Consider the following 24730-nt stretch of genomic DNA (forward strand, 5'->3'; position numbering starts at 1 on the left):
TAGTGTGACAATAAGTATTTTTTTTTTTGGTGGAGTAGACTTTTTCTCATGATGCCACAGGGAGGGAGCAAGTGACCCTTTGGGTGCTCCATTGCTTCTCTCCTGTAACTGGGTCCTCTCAGGTGCTGGCCTTGCATCTCTTCTCTTCTCTGCTACTCCCTGTTTACTCCTGGCTCATGAGAATCGGTAGGCCGTGGGATTGGCTCTGCCATGTCTCCCCTCTGTGCAGTGTGTGGGACACATCTTGACATCTTGCAGACTTACTGGAGGTAGGAGAGAGAGGTAAGGTTTGTTGTATGGGCTGGTAAGTGTTTATTTTTAAAGATTTATTTTTATTGGAAAGGCATATTTATAGAGAAGAGGAGACAGAAGGATCTATCATCTGCTGGTTCACTTTCCAAATGGCTACAACAGCTGGAGCTGAGCCAATCCGAAGCCAAGAGCTTCCTCCAGATCTCCCATGCAGGTGCAGGCTCTCAAGGCTTTGGGCCATCTTCTACTGTTTTGCTATGCCACAAGCAGGGAGCTGGAAGGGAAGTGCAGCAGCTGGAACACGAACCAGTGCCCATATGGGATCTTGGTGCTTGCAAGGGGAGAGAATTAGCTAATTGAGCCATTGCATTGGGCCCAGAGAGTGGATTTTCAGCTCTACTTTCTCCTTTCTTACATGCATATTGGCAATATCACTTCCAGTTAAAGTCTGAAGAGTATGCTCTGTATAAGATGAGCAAGAGAACTGTCCTGCTTGTGCCTTGGATGGACCCTTGGGCTCTGCCTAGCCTCCCCCATCACTGAGCTTTCAGGTCAAGGTCTCCTGGGCCTCTGTGAAACTTACAAAACCCCAGCCTTTCTGTCTGGCCTTGGGTGGGGCTGGTAAGTAGTCACTGTGTTCTTGCGTCTGCTTCAGGGGAAGATTGATTGCTTGGGTTTGCTTCTTGTCCTTTCCTCAGGCTTCCAGGTGTTAGAGGGTGTGTGTGTGTGTGTGTGTGTGTGTGGTATGTGTGTATTGTATATGTGGAGTGTGTGTTGTGTTTGTGGTGTGTTGTATGTGTGGTATATGTGTGTATTGTATGTGTGTGAGTGGTTATGTGTGATGTGTATATGTGTGGTATGTGTTGTGTGTGTGATATGTGTGTTATTTTCAGTCCTTTCCAGAGCCTACAAGGTTTTCATGGCCTTAGTGGTGTGATGGCACTAGGCTCAGTGTCCCCTGTCCTGCAGGGGCAGGAGATTTGCTTACCGCTGTGATTCAGATTGTCCTAGTACCATATGCTTAGAGAGGTTTACAAGGCAGGAGTGGGCAAAGGGTCTGCACAGCCAAGTGCAGGCTCCAGAAACTTCTGGCTTGAGCAGCAGCCAAGCTCTGCCATGCTGCTACCTCTCTGCTCTTCAGGTGTGAAGGGGCTGTGAGGTTGGCACAGTTTCCTGACCTGGGATTTTAGCTGCATGGGTGCCTATTTTCAAGTCCCTGTCTTCTGCAGCTGTGGCCCCTCCTGTGATGTTGTTAGCACTGGTTTCTACCTGATTCTCTAAGAGTGATAGCTACTAATTGGTGCAGTAAACTTTGGCAGAAGTGGTGCTGCCTGAATTTCTGTGACTTAAGTAGGATAAGGTCTGTTCTGGGGTAGAGGGCAGGTAAAGAGAGAGAGCAAGAAGAAGAAAGCAGGATCACAGTGGCTGACCTCTTTCCTCCAGCTCCCTGTAAGGAGGTGGTATAGCTTTCTCCAGAGGCTCGTGTCACATCCAGGTGTCTGAAGTTCTTGGGTCATGTTATGGCCAAGGAGACAAATGGGTTGTTGTTGGTAGGGCTGACAAAATGGTTTGCTAGAGGAAGGTGCATTCCAACACTGGACCACCAACCTCTGCTTTCAAGGGGCCAGGGGTTCAAATGCACCTAGCTGGGACCTGGCCACACAGGTTCATCCTGAAGTGGATGTACTTCAGTGGGGCTGACTGTACTTTCAAGAAAACATGGGCCCTTGCAAGGATTGTGTACAGCTCCATAGTGTGAGCAACTGGCATGGATCAAGTTCTTAGCCTGCTTGTTTGCTCTAGGAGTATAGTCAATGCATTAGTCTTCCATGCCTGGGCTTTGAGAGCCTTCTAATCTGGTCTAACCATGGAGGCATGGAGGACCTTGTTACTCAGGTGTACACTGGGTCTTTTCAAAATGAATGTGAAGAGGAAGAGAGACTGTGCGGCTATGAGGGTGCAGAGTGCTAGCTCCTCCCAGGGGCCCAGCAGGTCCCTGATGGGAAGTGGCCTGACTCTTGCTGCCAGGGTACAGATTTGAGTGCAAGCCAGCTCATTGCTTTCAACAGAGAAGGATTCCAAACACTTTATTTTTAGATCATAAGAGACATGAAAGCCACACCAACTCACCTATCCCTTAACTCAGAAGTAACCTATTTTTTGCTTGCATAATAAATGACTCAGCCTTTCTCCCACCAGGCAAGATCTCTGGGCTGAGTCGGTGCTGTTTCACTCATTCAGCTGGCAGAGCAAAGCTGACCCCTTGGCAATCCAGTAATCTTTGGGCCGCTTGGACGGTAAGAGGACAGTCACCACGAAGTTGGTCGAATGGCCTAATTGAAAGACACAGAAAAAAGAAAAAGTCATTGCTTAGAAACTGCCTCCTGATACAGAGGCAAGATGCTGAGAATTGACACCCGGATCCAGACGGGAAGCTGTCTAGCAAACAGTACTGGTTGGGTTTCAGCTTTAGGCTTTAGAACACATGATCCATTATAGCTTGTCCAACTTGTATAACTTTGTAAACTGTCTTCCATGTTTCTTCCAGCTGATTCAGCATTTAAGTGGGGTGGAAGGGTGGGTACTGGTAAGTTGGGAAGGCACCTGTGCTTGGCTGTGCTCTGCAGTGGGAGGCAGTTGAGTTCCTGAGATGAGCAGGGGTGGTCACAGGTGTTCTGCCATCAGTTTTGGGCTATTTGATGAGGTCAGGGTAAGGATGAGGAAAGTGTTGTGTCCTTAGGATGGAAGTTGGCTCTTTCTGGCATGGCATTTGCAGCAGTCCCCATGTGTTTTGGAAGTTGGAGGATACTGTGTGCTTGGCAGAAAATGCTTCTGTCCTCACAATTTTATGCCATTCCTTGTGTGGTGTCATGAGTGACAGGCCTCCCAGTGCCATTAGTCCAACCTCAAGGGCAAGCAAGCCCAGGCAGTCTTTACATACAGACTTAGTGATTTCCTGGGACACAGGAATGTAGCCTAAAATCCTGAGCATCCCATTGCAACTTTCTCTCCCACTTCTCTAGGCTTACGTGGGTGGCTCAGAGCACATGCTCCCTCCTCAAGGGCCTGGGTCTGCGTGAGGTCCTCTTTACGTCTTGGAAGAATTTGGGACATAACCAAACCCTTGGAGCCATGGCCTCTGATGTAAACGATATGTTTAATTGAAAAGCAGAGTGATAGAGAAGGGGACACACACAATTTTCTTTATGCTGGCTCATTCCTCCCACCCCTCCTTACTCCATTCCCCCAATTTTCCTTTTTCCTTCTAATTTCAATCCAACTCCCTGCTAATGTATCTGGGAAAGCAGCAGAAGGTGGCCAAGTGCTTGGGCCCTGACTTTCTACGTGGGGGTTCCTGGCTCCTGTGTCTTGCCAGGCTCAGCCCCGGGTTGCTGTGGTGGGGGTGGCTTTAGGAAGAAGGAGAAGTTGGAAGTCAATAACTCCGTTAAGGTCTCCCTTGTGGATGGCAGGCACCCAGCTGCTGGCCATCACTCCTGTCTCCTAGGTGTACATTAGCAGGGTGCTGGGATGAGGGACTGGACTGACTCACAGGTGCTCTGATGCAGGATGTGGGTGCCCAACATGGCGTCCTCATCTCTGGTAACATTAAGATCCTCCAAAACAATCTCCCCTTTTATTTCATTAGGTTCAGTGCATTATAACCATTTTGTTTTTATTTGAATATGGCTTATTTCATTTTCAATTTTTTTGATGGGATACAGGAATTCTGCTGACTTTTCATCAATTAGTTCTGAGTTTTTATTCTAGTAGATTTTTAGGCTTTCCATGCACTTGATTATGTTGGCACAAAGCAAAACAATTTGTTTTAAATCCTTTTTTAAAAATTAAGAATATCTTTAAGATTTATTTTTTTATTGGAAAATCAGATTTACAGAGTGAAGGAAAGACGAAGATCTTCCATCTGCTGATTCACTCCCCAGGTGGCCTCAACGATCTGAAGCCAGAGACCAGGAGCTTCTTCTGGGTCTCCCACACAGATGCAGGGCCCCATGGCTTTGGGCCATCCTCTACTGCTCTCCCAGGCCACAAGCAGGGAGCTGGAAGGGAGTGGAGTAGCTGGGACACGAACCGGCGTACATAAGGGACCCTGGCACATGCAAGGTAAGGACTCTAGCCACTAGGCTACCACATGGGGCCCTGTTTTAAATTCTTATACATTATTTCATTATCTTACTGATATGTTGAGAGCTTTCTGTATGATGGTAGACTCTAGGGGTTGGAACAAATGTCCTGGTATTGATTTTTAAGAGTTATTTTATTTGAATGACAGAGTTACTAAAAAGGAGACAAAGCCAGGCAGAGAGGAGGAGGAAAAGGGAGAGATTGTCTGCTAGTTCACTTTTCGAATTACTGGAATGGTGAGGGCTGGGTCAGGCCAAAACCAGGATCCTGAAACTCCATCCAGGTCTCCCGTGTGTGTGTCAAAGTCCCAAGCACTTGAGCCATTCTCTGCCATTTTCCGAGGTACATTAGCAGGGAGCTGGATTGCAAGTGGACTAGCTGGGAGTTGAACTGGGATCTTTATAAGATGCTGGTGTTACAGGTGGCAGTTTAACCCACTGAGCCGCAATGCTGGCCCTGATTTTTACTTTAATCACATTTCACCATTAAGTGTGATGATGTCTGCTTTTTAAAATGACTCGGTTGATCCCATTGTCATGAGGTTGAGTGTGGATATCAGGAGCAATCATCACAACCTGTGCTGTAGAGAAATGATCTCTGCACGCCTAGCATCCTCCCTAGGTCTCCCAGAGTTCCTGCCTGGAGTGCACAGCAGCCAGAGAAGCTGAGTACTCAAGGTCTGCACCTGCCAGGCCCCAGAGGGTTAATCCTCAGATGACTGTGGGTATTTACTTGTTAGTGGAAATCCTCTTTTATCTTAAGGCAGTTTGCTTCAGTTCGTGAATCTAATCTTGACAACCATAAATTCATATCCACAGGCTCTTATTGGTGGTCGTTTCTGGATAACTATGGATGATTGACCTTTTCCCTATGTTTTTTCCTCTCTAAATTTCCAAACCTTACTTATTAGTTCTAGTAGTTTCTTCTAGATTTTTCTAAATATGTTGCATATCACCTGTGATTGACAGTTCTTCTAGTTCCTTTCTGGTATGAAAGCCTTTTATTTCTTTTGATTGCATTGGCAGGAATAACAACACATTGTTGGACAAAGGTAATGACAATAGACCATGCCCTACTCTTTTTCAAAAAAGCTTTATTTGTTTGAAAGGCAGAGTTGGACAACATGAGTGAGCAAGAGCGCTTCCATCCTGCTGGTTTATTCTCCAACTAGCTGCAGTGAAGCCCAGAACTTCCCCGGGTCTCTCACATGAGTGCAGTGGCGCAAGACCTCGAAAACATCTGTTTTCCTAAGCACAGTAGCAGGGAGCTGGACTGGAAGTGGAACAGACAGGTCCTGAACTGGCACCCACATGGGATGCTGGCATCCAAGGTAGAGGCATAATATGTTATGCCACAACACTGGCTCCTTATTTCCTTTCTAAGAGGGGGAAATAATTTAATGTTAGGCATGATTTTCAGCTATATAGACCTTTTTTTATACAGCCTTTTTATCAGTTGAGATAGATGAACAAATGTTATCTTTTTGAAAACTGCTTTTTAATTTTGAATTTTATGGTTCAATTCTATAGAATCTGGGATTTCCCCTCCCCTAATTCCCACCCTCTGACTGATTTTTCCCATATTGTTATAATAGTATAGTCCTTCATGAGGAATTATAATTCAATCAGTTATTTAAGTGTTCCTCGACATTGCTGGTACAATGTCAGATCCCATGGAAAAGTGCTTTTTCAGTATCTACTGGTCTGATTTTTACCTCTGTATTGATATGGTAAATTACATTGATTATTTGGGGAGAAAATAGTCAAAGCATATTTCTTTTGTTTGGAGACTGCAGGAACATGAGCCTTTCGGTATTGCTTGCATGACCTTAAAGCTCTGTTCACTTTTCTCTGTGTGGTTTCAGACTGTATTTCTTTTGATGTGTCTTTAGACTCACCAACTTTCCTTTTGATCTTGTAGGTATCATTTTTCAGAGTGTGTACATATGTGTGTATAGTATATATAATTTCATATTTTAGGTATCACATTTTTTCCAGTTCTAAAATTTCTACTTTGCAGTTTGTATTGCTTTGCTCAACAATCTGTCTTTACATTAATTTCTAGTGTGTTATCTTTACACCATGGAACATAGTTCTAATAGCTGCTTAGAAGTGTTTATCTGACCAGTCCCACATCTGACCTGCCATCTGTTGGTTGTGGGTCATATATTCTTGAGTTAATCGTTGTCATGGGCATTTTAAATAGGCTGGGTAGGCTTGTTAAGAATTTCAAAAGATTGTGGAAATTTTTTTTTCTTTTAAGCAATCAACTCAGGTTGAGAAAGATTCTGGCAGGGCTGCCAGGGCCTGTGTGGCTTTCTAAGTGCTTGGCACACTGCATTCGCTCTGTGCTATCCATGTGCTATTCAGGAAGTAGTCAGACTCAGGGAAATCATTTAAAACAGCTCCGTTCTCAATCTTTGCTGCCTTTGGTCTATTTCAAGCATCAGGGAGTAGTCTGAGACTTGGGAGATGGTTTGAGTTATCTATGAGGTGGTATTAAGTCTAACCTACCACATGCCACTCCGATGACAGGTTGATTTTCAGAAGCAATTTGAATTGTACTTCAGTTTCCAAAGCCCTTGATATACTGCTTTGGGTTTGAACCTGACATAGAATTAAGTAGCCACCTTGCCCAGTTTATGGGAGTATGTTTCCCTAGACCTCCGGTGCCAAGTAGGTGGGGATTTGTGATATGTTTGAAAAATCATTCCAGGGTTGGTGTTACGGCATAACACATTTAGCCACCATTTAACATGGCTTTTTGTTAATGCATGTGCCGGTGCCATGGCTGCTCCAGTTTTCTGCTCTTATGATTGGGAGGGCAGCAGAGGATGGCCTAAGCGCTTGGGATCCTGCGACCCATGCAGGAGACCTGGTCGCTATTCCAGTCCCAGCTGTTGTGACCATTTGGAGAGCAAACCAGCATCTGAGAGATCTCTTGTTCTGTCTTTCAAATAAATAAATAGCCAACCAATCTTTAAAAAGTCATCTGAAAAATTTACTTTGTGAGAGCTTTTTATCTACCTAACCGTGACTTAGCACCTTCCCTCTCATTTTCTTCGTGTTCTCCTTCTAGGTTGCTACTGGACGACTGTTGGAAATGTCTCTTTCCACCATGTCACACTCAGCCCCAGCCCCATCACATTATGCTCTATATTGAGAAATGTCCTCATTTCTTTGCTCACCCTTTAGCTCTCAGCTTATCTTTCCAGCTGGTTCTTTCTCTCAGGGCTGTTATTTCCATTTCTGATCGCGGCCCTCCACTTATTAGCTTATATAATGAGTCCAAATGGAGCTGGTGCAGCAAAGAGGGAACTTAGGATCTACTCAGGGCCATCATTTTGAAACTGGATGTCTGTTCATTAAACTTGATTTTCTATTCAGTAGCTCATGAGTCTCATAACAGCTAGCATTCATTTTAGAAGTCTGTTTACACCCTGCAGTAGAACAAGCTACTGCATCTGTCAGCTGCTATGTTACAGATGGCCTCATTTTAAGTCTAGTTCACTGGCACAGACCTTCCTTTGTGTGTTACAGGTTCAGTGTGTGCAGTGCTGTCAGGAGCACCCTCACCTGTGGTTGACAGTGTTCCTGCCCGAGCTCCTGTTTTGTAAAGCGGAGAGTGGTAAAGTGTGGGGCTTGGCTCGTAGTTCTGTTGTGGTTCAAAGTGCACCACAGGCAGCATTGGGTTCATCTGTCCAGGCAGCGCATCTTCTATCACCATCTCGTTATCATCCCATCGAGAAGCATCCATGAACATGCCATGAACCAGGACGCCATCCTCTGGAGAGGGTAGCTGAAAGACATCCGAAAGTTGTCAGGTGAGAGGAGGGGATGAGCAGTCAGGGCCATCTCCTGTGTCCCATGTTCTTGCCACTTGCTTCTAAAAAGCTCCCTACAAATTGTTGTTACTGTTCACATTTTACAGAAGGAAGTCCTGAGGCTCTGAGGGCTAATGATGCATCTTCTCAGCTGAAAACCAAGTGTTTTGTTTTTTAACCCCCCTAGGATGCTGACATGGCCATTCCCCTGGGAAACCTGTTAACGGGCTTCAGACTGTCTGCCATCATGGGGTAATGACTTTTGCTCCTTTGCAGGAGGTTAAGGATAAGAGGACTGGACTTTTAGCCACTCTTCGTGGCCGGGACGCCTTCCTAGAGGGTGGATTATATAGCAGCAAAATGTGCTAAGTGCCCTCCTGGAAAGCTCCCTATTAAAAAGTAGCTAGACTTTTTGATGTTTTTTTTCTTGAGAGTGAAAAATCAGCCTGCATCTGCATCCTTGGTGTCCTGTGATTAATTGTCCCTTGCATCATCTGCCTCGAACTCTGAGCAAGTTTGGTCAGCATATGGGATGCTAGTACTGCAGGTGGCAGCTTTACATGCTGCCACAATGACTCCCTGGACATTATGATTTGTTTTAGTTGTAGCCCAGTTTGAGGATCACTGGTTTTCTGCAGCAGTGGTCTTCAAGATGTAGTAAGCTTAGGGCCTCTGTAGGACTTGTTCAAAATACAGATTTCTAGTGGCTATGAGTGTAGTGCATGGAGCTGGCATTTCATGTGGGTGCTGGTTTGAGTCCTGGCTACTGCACTTCTGATGCAACTCCCTGGTAATGGCCTGGGAAAGCAGCAGAGAATGGCCCACGTCCTTGGGTCCCTGAACACACATGGGAGACCTAGAACAAGTTCTTGGTTTTAGATCAGCCTGGCCCTGCTTGGTGCAGCCACAGGGGGAGGGAACCAGAGGATGGAAGATCAATCTTTCTCTGACCCTGCCTTTCAAATAAGCACAATAATTTATAAAGCACAGAGTTCTGGGGATTAGGCTAGAGATTCTGATTGAAGAAACCTGGAAATGTGCATTTTTGGTAAGGTCTCCCGTGATGCTGAGAGACAGAGTATGTTGGAGAGAAATCTTCCATTTGTTGTTTTACTTCCCAAATGATAGCAACAGGTTTGAGCCAGGAACTTGATCTTGGTTTCTCATGTGGGTGGTAGACACTCAGGTTCTTGAGATGTTTATCTGCTGCCTCTCAGGACATTAGCAGGAAGTTGGGTCAGAAGAGAAGGAGATGGGACCTGAACTGGGCACGTGGATATGGGATGCAGGCATTCCCAGGGGCGACTTAAGTGTACTACCTTCTGCCTACTCTTAATCTTAATTACAGGTGTGCCATTTGTTGGTCACATGACACTTCAGTACCATTCATCAGCTGAGAAGACTGAGGGGCAGGTTCACTAGCAGGGGTACTCCAGTGCACATAGCTGCCTGGACAGGGAGTCTGGGAAACATTTGTTTTTAACCTCTTTCAGGCATCTAGAGAAATAGTATTGCTTAAAAAATGGCAGTAAATCAGACTAATTGTGGCAGCTTATGTCTAGTCATTGCTAAAGGAGAGCTTGTTTTGGGGTGTGGTAACTGCTTTGGCCCTCCTGTTCCTGCAGATGGGAGGTGTTGGGGGAGGGGGACCGAGGATCTGATAGTCAAGTATACCAAACCTCCTCATCCATGGGCAGTTGTTGTCCAAACTTCACTGTCTTGGCCGCTTCTATCACTGCAGCTTGGTCCCGGTAGGAAGGAATTATGTTATACTTGAAGCTCAGTTCGTCTATAGGCAAGTTGTATTTCCGAGCATGATTCTGAAGTGTTCCTGTACAGGGGAAACCAGAGAGTTGGGCCCACCAAACCATACTGTGACTCCCTAACACCATCCTATTCACCCCACCAGGCTACCCCGGCTTCCTTTCCATGCAGACAACCCGGTGATTGACACCTGAGTCTGAATAAGTTCTAGAGTTGCTTGCACATCGTGTTGGGAGGTAAGGACCTGGGAGCTGTAGCAAGCCCTGGTTATGGCTGAGAAAGGAGGGAGGATGTGTCTGGCTCTGTTAAGAGGAGGACAAGCCAGTGGGATGCTCCTAAGCTTATTGTGTTATATGAACTATATTTAAGAAAACAGAATGAGAGCTGGGCTAATTAGCATTTAGTAGCCAAAGGCCCTGGCCCCAGCCAGTCTTCTCTAGGCAGACTTGTCAAGAGCCCAAGGAGGGACATCAGATGGAAGGAGGCAGCCCAGGAACGGGACATAAGCAGGTGGATAGCCAGTGGTGGGCTGCGGGGAGTAATGCCCATGCGTCCACAACCAGAGAGGAGCAGGGTGAGGTTGCTGGAGGACATCTGCTGTTTCTGCCCTGGGATTTGAAGAAGGGAAGGGCCCTGTTGGCTTGACCTATGAGCAACAGCCCCAGTGGCAGGTGGTGAACAGCCACCTGTTTCCTCAGCTCCTACAAACCCTCAGCTCCCTAGAGGTAAAGCACAGGTACCTGTTAGAAACCCTTGAGGAAAGAAGAAACCGGAGATCCAGTAGGACTTGGGCTGGCCTCTTCGGAGCCACAGCTGGAGGAAAAACAAAGCACTTTGCTTCTGAGGTGGATTTTCCCCTTATATTGTCAGAGTCATGTGGTAGAAGATACATAGAGGACAGAAATCTCCATTAGCCCTGAGTTTGGCTCCACACCTACTTCTTGGCCTACCCTGTGTCTACTGCAAATCTGGGCATGACAGAGTGTCTGGGAGTAGGGTTGCTTGTTCTGAACCTCGTAGTGGGGAGCTGAGACTTCTAGGATGGCCAGGAATTAACACTGAAAGCAGGGGAAAGGGCCTAGGGCAGGAACATCGTAATCGGAATGACTGTTATGAGGATCCCACAGTAGATACTGGATAGTCTGGGCTGCCTGGGGACCTTAGGGCCAACTATGGTTCATCAAATCCCCCAAATAAGTGAATTTTCTTACATCCACAGATGCAGTCCTCAGGATCAGGTCTTTGACCCATGATCCTAGTGGCTTCAGGGACGGGTAGGCCGTGTTGGACCACAGAGAGGGAACCTGGTTGTTGAGGAAGCTGTTATACACCTTCTCCATTTCTTCAGACATCACCACCAGTCCAGCAATAGCTTTGTTGAGCGTTTCCAGAGAGATCTGAAAGAGCAAAGTATTGGTAATGATCAAGTGCCCGAGGCTCTATCTGCAGCAAAAGGAAACCGGTTGCAGAGGTCTGTTTTGCAATGCAGGGAGAACCCAAACAGTCGTCGAGTAAGGGCCCTTAAGGTCATTCTAGGGTGGCAGAGGTCACACTGCAGTTGGCATCCCCCCCCCCAAAGGAGGCAGCTACCCTGCTGTGGACTAGAAGGGAGAGCGGATTTCAGACATTGGGTCTCCCCAGTGGCTGCATAACAGTGGCCAGGTCCTCCCCATCTGGAGGAGAGCTGAGTGGACCCTGAGGCCTCTGGTGCTGCTTCCCTGCTGGGGTGAGTCACAAGAGGCAAGTGTGTGCAGAGGTCATGGTGGGGGAGGCTTTGGATGTGGATGTGGCATGTGGAGGTACGTGTCTCCTCCCTCACACAGGAAGGCTTCAGGGGGCCTGCAGGCTGCCACTTCCTGGCTTTCCCCTAACACTTCCACTAGGTGGATCCCCTAGTCATTGGGGTGTGGAGGATTGTTTGACCTGCAGGATCAGCTGGATGTGTCTGAGGGTCACAAAGGTGACTCATGTATTAGTTTTCCATCTTGATGGAATTTCTGGAAACAATGTGGTTAGTACAGGGAGCAAAGGAGGCTCTGGGAAAGAGGGGAGGGCTGGTGCTTCAGGAAGATGTGAGAGAGGACAGGACCTTTGAATTTGCCCTTCTTCCCATGGGTGAAACGCAAGCTGAGCAGCACTTGGCTGCTTTCCTTCCTTACAGCCACAGACTTTAGTGTTAACTGGACCCATGGTAGTCCATCCAAAGCCTGCATTTCACAGCCACTCTGCACCTGGTAGTGCCCATGTGAGCAGGTCTTGGCTAATGCACTGTAAGAAGAAACCACACATGAATGCCAGATCATCTTTTCTCAAGCTGCTTTTCCTTGGTCTTTTTCTCCCCTTGCTAGTGGCTGGCAAAAAGCAACAACTGGACCTGTCCCCAGAGCGGATGGTAGTCACCAGCTGAGGCTGAGAGTGAACTCATCAAGCAGCAGTTAGCAGCCCAGTGCAGAGATTCCTCGGGGCTGCTATGGGACAGTGAGGTAACTATCTGGTTGGGGACTTTACTGGGAAATATTTTTTTACAGCTTGTAATCTTTACCCTGATTTTCTGACTGTAGAAGCTAGGAAGGTGATGAGGGCTGGCTGCCTGCTCAGCTGACACTGGCCTAGCTGAACTGCTTGCTAGCATCGCAAAATGAAACCTTCACATATTCTGCTGAACCAGTGCTTGCTTAAGCACCATGCCTAGGTAGTTCCAGCCACACAGCAACATTTGGAGCCTATGCTTTCCTAAGAGGGGTTAGCAAGAATCTGGCTTTAAATGCTCTACCCTGGTTTTCCCCTAATATTACCAGCTTAACCCTTGGTGCTGGACATTTGGTTCTCTGGTTAGCAGTACTGCTTCTATTACTGTTCAATATCTAGTTTCTAACAGTCTGTGTTTTTCTCTTGAAGTCTCACAGAGAAACTAGGAAGCATTCTATTGTCATTCTAAATGCAAGGGGAGTTGGGGAGAAAGCTCTGGGCAGAAGGAAAAGGATCAGATGGTTACTCACTTTCAGTTACATTGAAATCATGCGGTGAGACTACTGAATTCTTATTTCTAGGCCTCACTTCCAGTAGGTCTGGAGTATGGGATCAAGGAAACCACATTTTGAATACACACCACAGAGGGTTCTAACACATAGTATAATGTATCCCACACTTTGAGAAACACTGGTTTTCACAGTCTTGCCTGAAGATTATATTCTTCAGTGCAAATAAGACTTAGGAAAGAGCACTGGATCATTATGGAGGGCTTAGGCCTTCTATTTCCAGTGAGTCAATGGTAATTCCAGGGCATGCTAAAGATAAGGAGAAGACTTGGAATTTATAAGTGTCACTTATTCCCTCTGTCATTATTAGGAACAGGGAGCATGGCCTCTTTAGGGGAGGATACATCAATATTAGGCACAGTATGAAGGGTGGTAGTGTTTCTGAAGGAAATGTAGGAGGCTCAGGAATAGGACATCCTAAGCTCATTGACCTGTGTGTGTGGTTCTCTCTGAAGTGTGGATACCCATGAGGAGGAAGAGGGCAGCGCTCTTACGTGGATTAGCTTCAGGAGGTTGTTAAACCTGTCCACTTCCTGGCCGAGCACAGTGGTCAAGGAGTTGAGGCGGCCCTGCTGGTCCTTGACGAAGAGGCTCTCGGAGGCACCCTCCATCTGCAGCGATTCTGAAACACACAGAGCCAAGTCCTCCCATCAATCTTCACCGATTTCTGCTTTTACAGCATCAATGTTGAAATATACTTTGGTTGGCATATTTCTAAAACCAACTTCTCTTGTTCAAGCCAGATAAACAGGGCTTAACTGGAGCAATACCTCTACGGTTTGGAACTCTTTGGTGAGTCAACTGTATTTATATAGAAATAATCAGACAAAAGCAAGGTTAACTATTCATGCTTCAGGGAAATGTGTATGTGTGTAAAACATTAACCCAGTGCATTTCATTTCTTGCTTTAAAGCATATTCCCCAGGGCTAGTGTTGTATAGACAGTAAAGCTACCCTGCCCCCTGCAGTGCCAGAATCCCCATATGGACACTGGTTTGAGTCTTGGATGCACCACTTATGATCCAACTTGCTAATATGCCTGGAAAAACAACAGAGGATGGCTCAGGTCCTTGGGCCCCTGCACCCACGTGGGAGACCCAGAAGAAGCTCCTATTCAGTGTGGCCCAATTCCAGCCATTGTGGCCTTTGGGGAGTGACCCAGTGTTTGGAAGATCTCTGTCTCTTTCAAATAATTATTCTTCCAAATAATTAAAATCTTAAATACAAAAAATATGTTCCCTATGGACATTTTAATCTTCTGTGCCAGGAGAGCATAGGACCTTGATTGATTAAATAACATAAAGAATGTTAACGTAAGAGGACCTGAGCCAGACAAAATGAAGAGAAGCCCGTTCCTTTTCCTCTGGGGGTGACAGTGGGAAAACAGAGGGTTCCCCCTTCATCTTGTAGAAGTGTAAGCTTTGCTGTGTCCCACATACCTGTATTGTATCCAGGCAGGGGGGTGGGTGGGAGATGGGAGGTTGAGGGATGCCAGAGACCTGGCTTCGATTCCGTGTGACCACACATCATTCAGCTGGAGCTTTCCATGTAGGGAAGAGGCTACTCCAGAAGCAGGTTTGGATACAGGTGTAGCAGCTCTGACTTTATCCCCAAAACTCCCATTTTATACAGATGTCCTGAACTGTTCATTACCTGGAACTCTGGTCTGTACAGAAGCAACAAGTTCCTGGACAATTTCATCATTGCTTTTCCCTTCACCACCAGTAAATGATCGTGGCTGAACCTCAAGTATGGTGTTGATTAAGGTGCTGGTCTCCTTGTACTGTAAAAGGCAAGAGGTGGACGACTGAAGGCTCAAGATTCACAGTCATTTGTAGCAGGGACATTTACTTGTGGAAATAAGGGACATTCTCAGAAATGACGAAATTTAATTACACTATGGTAGGAACCTACCTATAACCTGAGATATGTTCTCAATTTTTAAAAGTAAATTATTTTGAGAGGAAGAGAGAGACAATAATATTTCACATTCTAGTCCTCTCAATTTAGGTTCCTCGTGTACTCAGCAGGGACCCAACTTCAATAATTCATTTATGGAGTTGGTGCCATCGTAGGTTAAGTCTCAGTCTACAGTGCTGGCATCCCATATGGGTGCCAGTTCAAGTCCTGGCTGCTCCACTTCCAATTCAGCTCCCTGCTAACGCATCTGAGAAAGCAGCAGAGGTTGGCTGAAGTCTTTGGACCCCTGTACCCACATGGGAGGTCCAGAAGAAGCTCCTGCCTTCAGACAGGCCCAGCTCCAGCCATTGTGGAGAATGAACCAGATAATGGAAGATCTTTTTCCTTATCAATCTGCTTTTCAAATAAAAATCAATCTTAAAAATTACATTTGTTTCTAACAAACATCTACGTAAGTACCATTGGTCAGAAGGAGGAACAGTACTATTTTGCATCCTTTGTGTTTAACACTTGATGGATTTCAAGGGGGCAGAATAACCTGTCTTGAAAAAAAAAATCAGAACAAAGCAATCTGTTGACTTATGTAACTGCAGAGAAGAAAATTCACACAGCTCTCAAGTGAAGGGTGGCAGAAATGCCAGCCCAAAGCCTGCCCCTTGGATATGAGGCTCGCTTTCACTGAATGGCAGCTCGAATAGCAGGGGGAGGTAGGGTATTCCTCATCTACCTCTTCTCTCTGAAACCAGGGGAGAACAACTCCCACGTGGAAGATGCCTCCTCTGTATCAGGAGAAAAGCATCTTTTGACTGGCAGGCACAGCCAGGAAAATTCTTTACAAACAGAACTTGTTAAAGAGCTATTACCTTTATCTCCCCCCAATAACTGCTCTTCCACAACTTTTTTTCTCTGTTCTATCTAATGCAAAAGCATGTAGATTTTACCATTTCTTTGGCTCATTTCCTTACGGAGGATCACATGAAACTTGTATTAAATTTATTCTTAATATTAAATTTATGTCTTAATATCAACTTAATTCTGGGCCCATCCCAAACTCTAAGGGGAAAGAGATGAAATTTTACCTTTCCTACACAGCATGAAAACATCTAACACACTTCCTGCACCTGCTTGACCCTGTCTCTGCTGCCCTCATTCTGCCCTTTGGCAGATGAGCTTTTTCCAGGTGGTGAATATGATGTATTGGGTATGGCAAATACAAGGCCAGGACAGTAGTAGAAAACTACTTCATAGCTAGGGATTCCATAGAGAAGAGCAGCTACAAATATTATAAGGACTCCCACTCACTTAGCCTGAACAAATTAAGACAAATTTGTCCTTGAAGAAATTAGTTTGGCTAGGGAGGGAGTACTGCCTTTGGCAAGGCTTGAGACATCCTTACCTCTAGGTGGGGAATGATTGGAAATCATCTCAGCATTCCATGGAACAGGGAGAGGGTGTTTGTCTCAAAGACTTAGGTATGGTCCATGAATTAATCCAATAAAATCAGGAAAGGAGGCTGAACAGACTACTATACCAGGGCCTCACTATACACCTGCTGTCCTGGCCATTCTGAAACCAATGGAAAACAAAATCTACCCTCCAGGGGCACCCTGCCAAGACCTTTACCCTTACAATGCTGTCCTCACAGTGAACCTTACTGGACCCACCCTCCCCTCGCCCTTTCTCCTCCCCCCACTTCCAGGGCAAATAGAGAGGAGTAAACATTAACGAGAGCTTTGGCCATCAGGTTTTGTGAAAAGTACAAGTTCCCACTGAAAGGCAAAGCAATTTTAACGGTCAAGGACATGAAATGAGCTCTTGGTACTCTTTTTGGACGTTCCACTCTTGATTCTCGTGGACTCCTTGATATTTAAGCATTTTTCCCTGCTAAAACCTGAAAGGACAAAACTTTAAGCTGAACAGGAAGAGAATTTCTTTCAGCTTATGAAGTCAAATCTAGCTCTCAACTTGCAGAGTTTTCCAGAGCTTGCTCCTGGAGGCACCTCATTTCATGATTTCGTTCACCTACAGATGCCTTTTCATGGTATATGGTGAAACTGGGGTGCCCATGTCACAGAGCATGTCCTGCAGAAGAGAGTGGACTGCCGTTGGGTAAGGATGAAGCACCACAAAGTCTTACACACAGGAATAAAATAACCTGACTTGATCTTTGGATCTATTACTGTGGTCAGGTATCACAACCATTGTTTTAATCAACAATAATGTTATTTATATGTTCTGAACATGGGGTACACTGTGCTTTTATAATCTAAACACGGAGGATCCATATACTTTGATGTTAAACTAGATAGATGTGGCCATTATGGATGGAGAAGAGCAAATGAGGAAAGGTTATTATTCAAGTCCCTGTGTCTTAGTAAGGTAGTTAGAATCTAGAAAAGGCAAAAGTCCTGGACATGGAGAAGGAAGGGGTGTTTGGGGAGAAGAAAATACATTCTGATCTCAGGAGTCTGAAGGATCCAGAGTGAACAGGCTAAATTGGAACCAAATGTGGAAGCCAAGATGAAAGAATCCTTTTACTGTTTAAGAAAATTATAACTTGGCGAAATAGTGATTGCCTTTCTGAGTTTGTATATACGACGTAAGTAAGCATACATTTAGAGACTGTACCTGGTAAACTAGGTTGGCATTTTCATGCATCCCAAAAATTTCTGGGTCATCTATCAAAGGCAGATTTTCAATGTAGTCCTTGAACTCTTGTAGGCTGTCAGCCACAGGGGCAAAATAGATACCTATCATACAAATAGAGAAAATAAATAGGTTTCATGTAGATTGGCTTTGTATCGCCATGCTTGGCATTTCCCTGCCTGGATCAGTTTCTGATGTCTACGGAAAAGGCAATTGGTTTTTACTAATCCTGGCTTTCATTGTCATGTCTAGTTTTGCTACCTTTTCCTGAGGCCTTGAGCATCTGCTCAGTGTTCTAAATTGCAAGGTGTAATTTCATGACCTCTTCAAGGTGTTCTCTTGAACATTTCAAGGTTCTGAGAATTCAGGGAACATTGCTAAAAGAAATGCCTCATTAAAAGCTCCAAATTTATACTTGTGTTACAATCTGTTTTACATTTGATGAAAAACCAACCATCTCCAGATTCCCAAGCCAAAAGCTACATTTATGAAGCATCGAAATCTGGGCTTACTCAGTTTTCATAATGATTACAGCATACACCGTTGGAGCTTGTCAAAACTTAGCATCTTACAATCCAGTGGTGGAAAACTTTTATGGAGCCATACTATACTAATCAGACTGTCCCGTCCCAGGGGATTAACTTTCAAGATCATTTGCTCTACTTGCTTTCTGATCCATAATGAGCAATGAGCTATCACTAATTCATGGACTTTTTTTTTTTTTGGTTCAACTTACTGTAATAGAAGTACCTTTAATTATAGTTAAGATATCTAAATGTGTTTTCAAAGTTACCTTTTAGTATAACAAACAACTGATTATAGTAAGGTAATAACTAAAGTGGATCCTGAACATGTGTCTCTGTGTTCTTTCCATCAAATCTGTTCTGTGGAGTATCAGGTAAAGCCACTGCCTACAATGCAGGCATCTTGTGTGGGTGACAGGTCCTGTCCTGGCTGCTCTACTTTGGATTCAGCTTCCTGCTAATGGCCTGGGGAAAAAAACAGCACAACATGGCCCAGATGTATGGGAGAACTGGAAGAAGCTCCTGGCTTCGACCTAGCCAAAGCTGTGGATGTTGCAGTCATCTGGGGAAGTAAACCAGTGGATGAAAACTCACTCTGTCTCCCTAATTCTGACTTTTGAAATAAATAAATAAAAACCCAATAAAATAAACCTAGCACTGTCTATGTTCACACATTGGGATGAAGTGGGGTCGGTAACTGGATTGAGACTACTCATCATTGAGAGCCCTAGAGTGGCAAACAAAAGGGTGCTGCCACTGTTGGGAAGTCATTTACCTGATTCTGAGTATTTGTAATCTTCTTCCAGTGTTTCAGGAGAAAAAAATCTTCGCAAGACCGTACGAAGGCATCTTTGGTCCCAGGTGTCTGTGACTCTGCCACCATATGTAATTTCACCTGCAAGGAAGTTTGCATTTTAAAATGTGTTTTTAATTGATAAGCATGTACGAATTTTCATAGCTTTAAAAAATACTGAAAAATGGGAGATAATCAGAATTTCCTTCCTTTAACCCCCTCCCCAGAAGAATGCAAAATAATTTTTACCAGTAGGTTTTCTACTCTAACTTGTTGAATTCTTTATTGAATGGAGGGTTAAGTTTTTGGTTATAAATAAACTGAAAGTATATCATTGTAAAAGTTAAACAAAGGAAGGAGGAGGGAGGGTGGGAGCAGAAGAAGGTAGAATGGGAAGTGTCATTATGCTCTGCAACCTGAATATAAGAAATATATGAAATTTTTTCATCTTTTATAAATTTTTAAATGCTGAAGACCCCTAGTATGTACTGTAATAAATCTTACTTTCTCCAAATAACAGAAACCAAAGCCACTGCCTTCTGTTTGTTTCTTTTTTTGTCTTTCTTTTGCTAAAGAAGATTGAGTTTGACTCTTCAAACCATCACTGACTGCAGTTTTTAAAATGCCCACTCTTCCCAAGCCACCAGTGCTTCCTTCAGGGACCACTGAGTAAAATGGAGTCAACCAATTGTAGCAAGGCATTTGAACTATATGGAAAGAGCACCAGAAGTTATAATCACTACTGTAAGACACAGGGAGGGGGCAGACATGGTCTTCATATGGCCAGCAGGGTAGAACCCAGGGCTTTAGGATGCAAGCTCTGAACACACGGGCATACTGACCAGTAATGTAAATCAGTGCGTCCCAGGGAATCTTCCCTTCGTGACAGTAAAGGTTGAGATTTAATAAGGCACATTCCCTGTCACTGTCATTAAATTCATAGCAGATATTCCAGCCAAGGGGGCCGAACTTCTTTCTCTCCTGCAACAGAAAAAGTGATCTGAAATTAAATTTGATAAAATTTGTGTAAACTATTGGGAATGCAAACATTTCCGTAGATGCTGCTTTTCCTCACAATGAGAAATCCGTTAAAACCATGTACCTACACTGAAGACAGGACTCAGAGACAGGTAGTTGAAGATTTAGGAGTCAAGTCCCATGTGACACAATGAATACCAGACTAAGTGGTTAACATTGCTGCTTAATTCAGGTCACAGGTAAGGAAGAAGCGGTTACGGTGATGAGCCCACTGAGAGTGAAGGAACTGTAAGAAAATTAGGAGAACTTGTTGACAGAAAAAATGTGTGTGGGAAGAGAATAAAAACAATCCTGCAGGTCTGACTGTAGGGGACTGAGAGCAGGACTACCAAGTGCAGAAACAGAGCTTGGTGGGGAAGAAGATTTTGGGCATGAGCTAGAGGTGAGGTGCTTCTGGCTGACCGTATTGGGCCTGGTGTGTTCTTCCAGGTAGTGGTGCTATGTAGGCAAATCTGAACAGAGACAGTGGCGGGCACGAGACAAAGGCAGTATGAGCATCAGTGACGGAGTAAAAAGATAAAAAGGTTCAGATGGAACAGGCTGGCTTTCAGTGATTCTCCATGCTAGCCACAAGCTTTCACTTGATTCTTACTTGTTTATGACACAGCACTCTTCTTTGTGGCTATGAAAAAGTAGAGTTTAGTGTACCTGAATGATTGCATGGAAGAAACAAATTCCAAATATTATTTGTCTCCATTTTCTTCCAAGGATATTTTCTTCAAAAAATGAAGGTGTCATTTCAGTGAATGCGCGTCTGATGTTTGCACGTAAGCCTTTTGGAGGCTCATTGGTGACCTGGATGGGGAGAGAGTGGGCATGGCAGAGAGGTGATTTTGTAGATTTTCATGGTTTCTGACTCTGGGACCCTTAGAACTACAGTGACTGAGCCACCTGCATAAGAACCTCAGAACCTTCTATGTGATGTCCAGTTTTTTTTTCTTCCTAAAAATGCTGATAGCCAAAGCAGTTGGAGCCAGATTAGGTTAGAGCCAGGAGTCTGGGACTCCTTCTGGATCTCCCATATGAGTGGCAGGGACCCATGAAGTTGGGGTGTCTTCTCCCAGGGTGTGTATTAGTGGGAAGCTGAAACTGCGAGTGGAGTTGGGACTTGGAACCAAGCACTCTAATAGGGGATGTGGGTGGCCCAAGTGACACTTTAACCACTGCAGCAAACACCCATCTTGCTAAGGCTTTCTTCTTTGAGTTTTGGAGTCATCTCGATACATGATAATATCCCATGTAGAAGCAGAACCTTTTGTTTCTCGCATGCAGAGGCATCCTACATATGGGGAACTCTTCTGAAATCCAGTAGCCACAGCCCCTGAGGTCTGCATCTGCAATGCTGAAACCTTCCCCCAACTCTGGGAAATGATCTATTGCCACTCTGCACCCTTCACATTTGCTTGCATTGGGTAAGCAAAGCTGGAAGAGTTGAGTGGCTAATAGAACAAAGGCATACAGTGATGGGCACTGCCTTGGGTAGTGGGTTCCCTGCCTGCTTCAGGAGGTAAGATGTTCCTCCCGACTTCCACCTCCCCACCTGGTACCGTGACAAGGTTCTGTGCAGGATCTGAGCTCCCTGGAGCCACTAGGTAAACACTCTGAGGTCAATTATTTCACACACTGTTCCAACTGCATTCATACATTACCTTGACGGAGTTCTGAAGAACTGTAACAGGAAATGTACTACTGGGCATGGAGCTTAAAAAGAGCCGAAAGGTATCCTTTATTATGCTGTCTGTTAAAAACAAAGACAAAACAACCACAAAGGAAAAGGGTTATGTTTTGGTAGCACTTTTCCGTAAAAATTAATTTAGGGAAAGAACAATGCTATTTATCAGTTCAGTATATTGCCACCATTTAAAATGGAGATGGGAGGGGTCATTCTGGCAACTTCATATGGGGAGGCTTGTACAGTTTAGAAGCTGAATGTTTGGGGGCCCAGTGTGATAGCCTAGTGGCTAAATCCTTGCCTTGCATGTACTGGGATCCCATACTGGTGCTGGTTTGAGTCTCAGCCACTTGGGGATTGAACCACTGGTTAGAAGATCTGTCTCTCCTTCTCTCTGTAAATCTGACTTCCCAATAAAAATGAACAAATATGAAAAAAGCAGCAGAATGTTAAGTTTCAATTCTTCATGGGACATGAAGGGCCTTTTGTTTGAAATGGGAAGATCTTTTCAATTGCAAAAAGTAATTGTGAGTGCCAGTGTGTTTTATGAAATTTTTCTGCCCCAAATAATTCAATTCCTGTCAAATTGTGAGAAAAGGGTCAGAAAGGCCTGTAACAGGAGGGATGGATTTTACCCCTCAGCAGAGACGTTACAAAGGGAACTGAGAGGGCAGGGCCTCAGATCCCAGAATGGCCATCAGGCAACAACATCCGTTTCTTTCTTTTCTGAGTTGTGGACAGAGAATTGAAGAACAAGGCTCACTTTAGTTCCAAAAGGTCAAAATAGAACAGGAAAATACCGTCACTGTTCCCATCACAGGAAGATGCAGGCGTCAACCAGGGTGCCTTCCTTGGCCTTGGCTTGTAAACACACAGTGTGCTGTTCCTCCCGGGGGCCTTGACACTGGCCCTCTGCCTGGAACGCTCTTCCCACACATCCCTCCACTTTGCTCTTGTCCTGGCCAGACATCACCTTTTCAGAGAAATCTTCCCAGACCTCACCATTGAAAACCTCATGGGGGGCCCGGTGTGGTGGCGCAGTGGTTAAGGTCCTCGCCTTGCACGCCCGGGATCCCATATGGGCGCCGGTTCTATCCCGGCAGCCCCGCTTCCCTTCCAGCTCCCTGCCTGTGGCCTGGGAAAGCAGTCGAGAACGGCCCAAAGCCTCGGGACCCTGCAACCGTGTGGGAGACCCGGAAGAGGCTCCTGGCTTCGGATCGGCATAGTATCGGCCATTGCGCTCACTTGGGGAGTGAATCATCGGATGGAAGATCTTCCTCTCTGTCTCTCCTCTCTGTATATCGCCTTTCCAATAAAAAATAATAAAGATAAATCTTTAAAAAAAAAAAAAGAAAGAAACCCTCATGGGGCCAACACCATGGTGTAGTAGGCTAAACCTCCACCTTCTAGTGTCAGTATTCGATATGGGTGCCAGTTCAAGTCCCGGGAGTTCCACTTCAGATCCACATTCCTGCTTGTGGCCTGGGAGGGCAGTGGAGGATGTCCCAAGGCTTTAGGACCCTGCACCCACGTGGGAGACCTGGAAAAATCTCCTGCTCCTGACTTTGGATTGGCTCATCCTCAGGCTATTGTGACCATCTGGGGAGTGAACCAGCAGACAAAGATCTCTTTCCCCTTTTCTCTGTAAATCTGCCTTTCCAATAAAAATAAACAGATATTTTAAAAATTAAAAAGAAGCAAATGAAAACATAAAATAATTAACCACTTTTCCCCCTACCTAATCCCATTGCAATCTTTTAGATCCCTACTTTTTCTTTTTTTCATTTTTTTTGAAGCCTCGCCACATTTTATCACATTACATGAATTAGTAATTTTTATGATTACTAATTACATCACCTGTCCCCCACTTCCCTCAGTAGAATGTAAGCTCAAAAATGGCAGATGTCTGTGGTCATTTTGTTCACGGACTTACCCTGGGCACTCTGAACAGTGTATGGCACACAGCACATTTCAGAGTATTTACTGAATGATTACAGATGAAAGTCAAATGTATGCTTCTTGATTGATAATCCAAATTCATCAGTTACATTAAATAGCCAGAATTGAAACTTAGTTCTAGCATAATTCTAGAGCAATAGTAAATTGTTTATTGGTAGGATAAACATTATTAGGCATAGGTGACAAATAACAATCCAAATTTTAGGATTAATGATCTGATGAGTCAAAACGTGGAACAAAAGAGGTTTAGAGAAGGTCCCCCTTCTCATACTTTTTCTCTCATAATTGCATCATTATCAAGTATCTTATTTTACAAAGGCGCAAGAGAATCATAGAACCTAAAGAATTGTGGAAATCATCTTAGTCCATGACTTTCGGCGAGGACACTCATTTTTTCACTGGGGATACTGAGTTCCTGAGACAAGATGCGATGTGTGCAGGCAGGACTCTACTGAGGTCTAATGAAAACTTCAAGCCCTGAAGATATTTTTCTAAACATATTTCCCCCAACTCCCCCTTAGACTTTCTCATCTCAGTTTACTGCCTGAATGCATTTTATTTTATACTGGTTCAAGCTAAGCATAAGGACTCAAACATTTAGTTGAAAATGTTTACAGCAAAGGCCAGAAAAGGATTTTTCCCCACTCCAGCTTTTGTGAGTTGCAAGCCCTTAAAACCCACAGACTCCTTCAACTGGCTCCCAGGCTCTGCCTGGGGTAGACACTGAAGTTGTTTGATGTCCCCTCAAGCCCTGGGGCCTCACATAGCCTCACTGCAGCACATTGCAGTTTGGATAATGTCTGAACTAAAACTCCAATCATCAAACATCCCTCCATCTGTTGGTCTACTCCCCACATGCTCACAATGGCTGAGACAGGGCAAGGCTGCAGGCAGGATCCAGGAGCTCTATCCAAGCCTCCCACATGAGTTGCGGGGACCCCAATATCAGGCCACCATCTGTGCCTCTCAGGTGCATTGGTAGGAAGCTGGATGGGAAGCAGTGTAGCTGGGACATGAACAAGGCACCTCCATATGGGATGTGGGTGTCCCCAGCAGAGGGTTAACTGTCTGTGCCACAATGTATGTGCCTATTTTCTGAAGTGGGAGAGAAAAGTTTTGAGATTATATCTAGGCTAACAACTATGAATAATGCTGAGC

The 24730-nt window shown here is 44.9% G+C and overlaps 1 protein-coding gene across 1 annotated transcript in view; it reads right to left on the bottom strand.

Moving 5' to 3' along the window:
- Positions 1-2311: 2311 nt before the first annotated feature.
- DNAH6 (dynein axonemal heavy chain 6) overlaps positions 2312-24730 on the bottom strand; it is a 232916-nt gene continuing 210497 nt past the window's right edge. The window contains exons 65-76 of the mRNA XM_040993368.1: positions 21591-21679; positions 20590-20736; positions 19746-19884; positions 18886-19005; positions 17569-17690; positions 14674-14803; positions 13515-13642; positions 11194-11379; positions 10723-10795; positions 9898-10049; positions 7971-8193; positions 2312-2585 (exon numbers count right to left, since the gene is read on the bottom strand). Of these exons, the coding sequence (XP_040849302.1) occupies positions 2482-2585; positions 7971-8193; positions 9898-10049; positions 10723-10795; positions 11194-11379; positions 13515-13642; positions 14674-14803; positions 17569-17690; positions 18886-19005; positions 19746-19884; positions 20590-20736; positions 21591-21679 (1613 nt within the window). The 3' untranslated portion in view covers positions 2312-2481. The remainder of the gene's footprint in view (positions 2586-7970; positions 8194-9897; positions 10050-10722; positions 10796-11193; positions 11380-13514; positions 13643-14673; positions 14804-17568; positions 17691-18885; positions 19006-19745; positions 19885-20589; positions 20737-21590; positions 21680-24730) is intronic.

The sequence above is a fragment of the Ochotona curzoniae genome, unplaced genomic scaffold (genome assembly GCF_017591425.1).
Source record: "Ochotona curzoniae isolate NIBS_2020 unplaced genomic scaffold, NIBS_Ocur_1.0 contig_883, whole genome shotgun sequence".
In the NCBI taxonomy this organism is placed as follows: Eukaryota; Metazoa; Chordata; class Mammalia; order Lagomorpha; family Ochotonidae; genus Ochotona; species Ochotona curzoniae.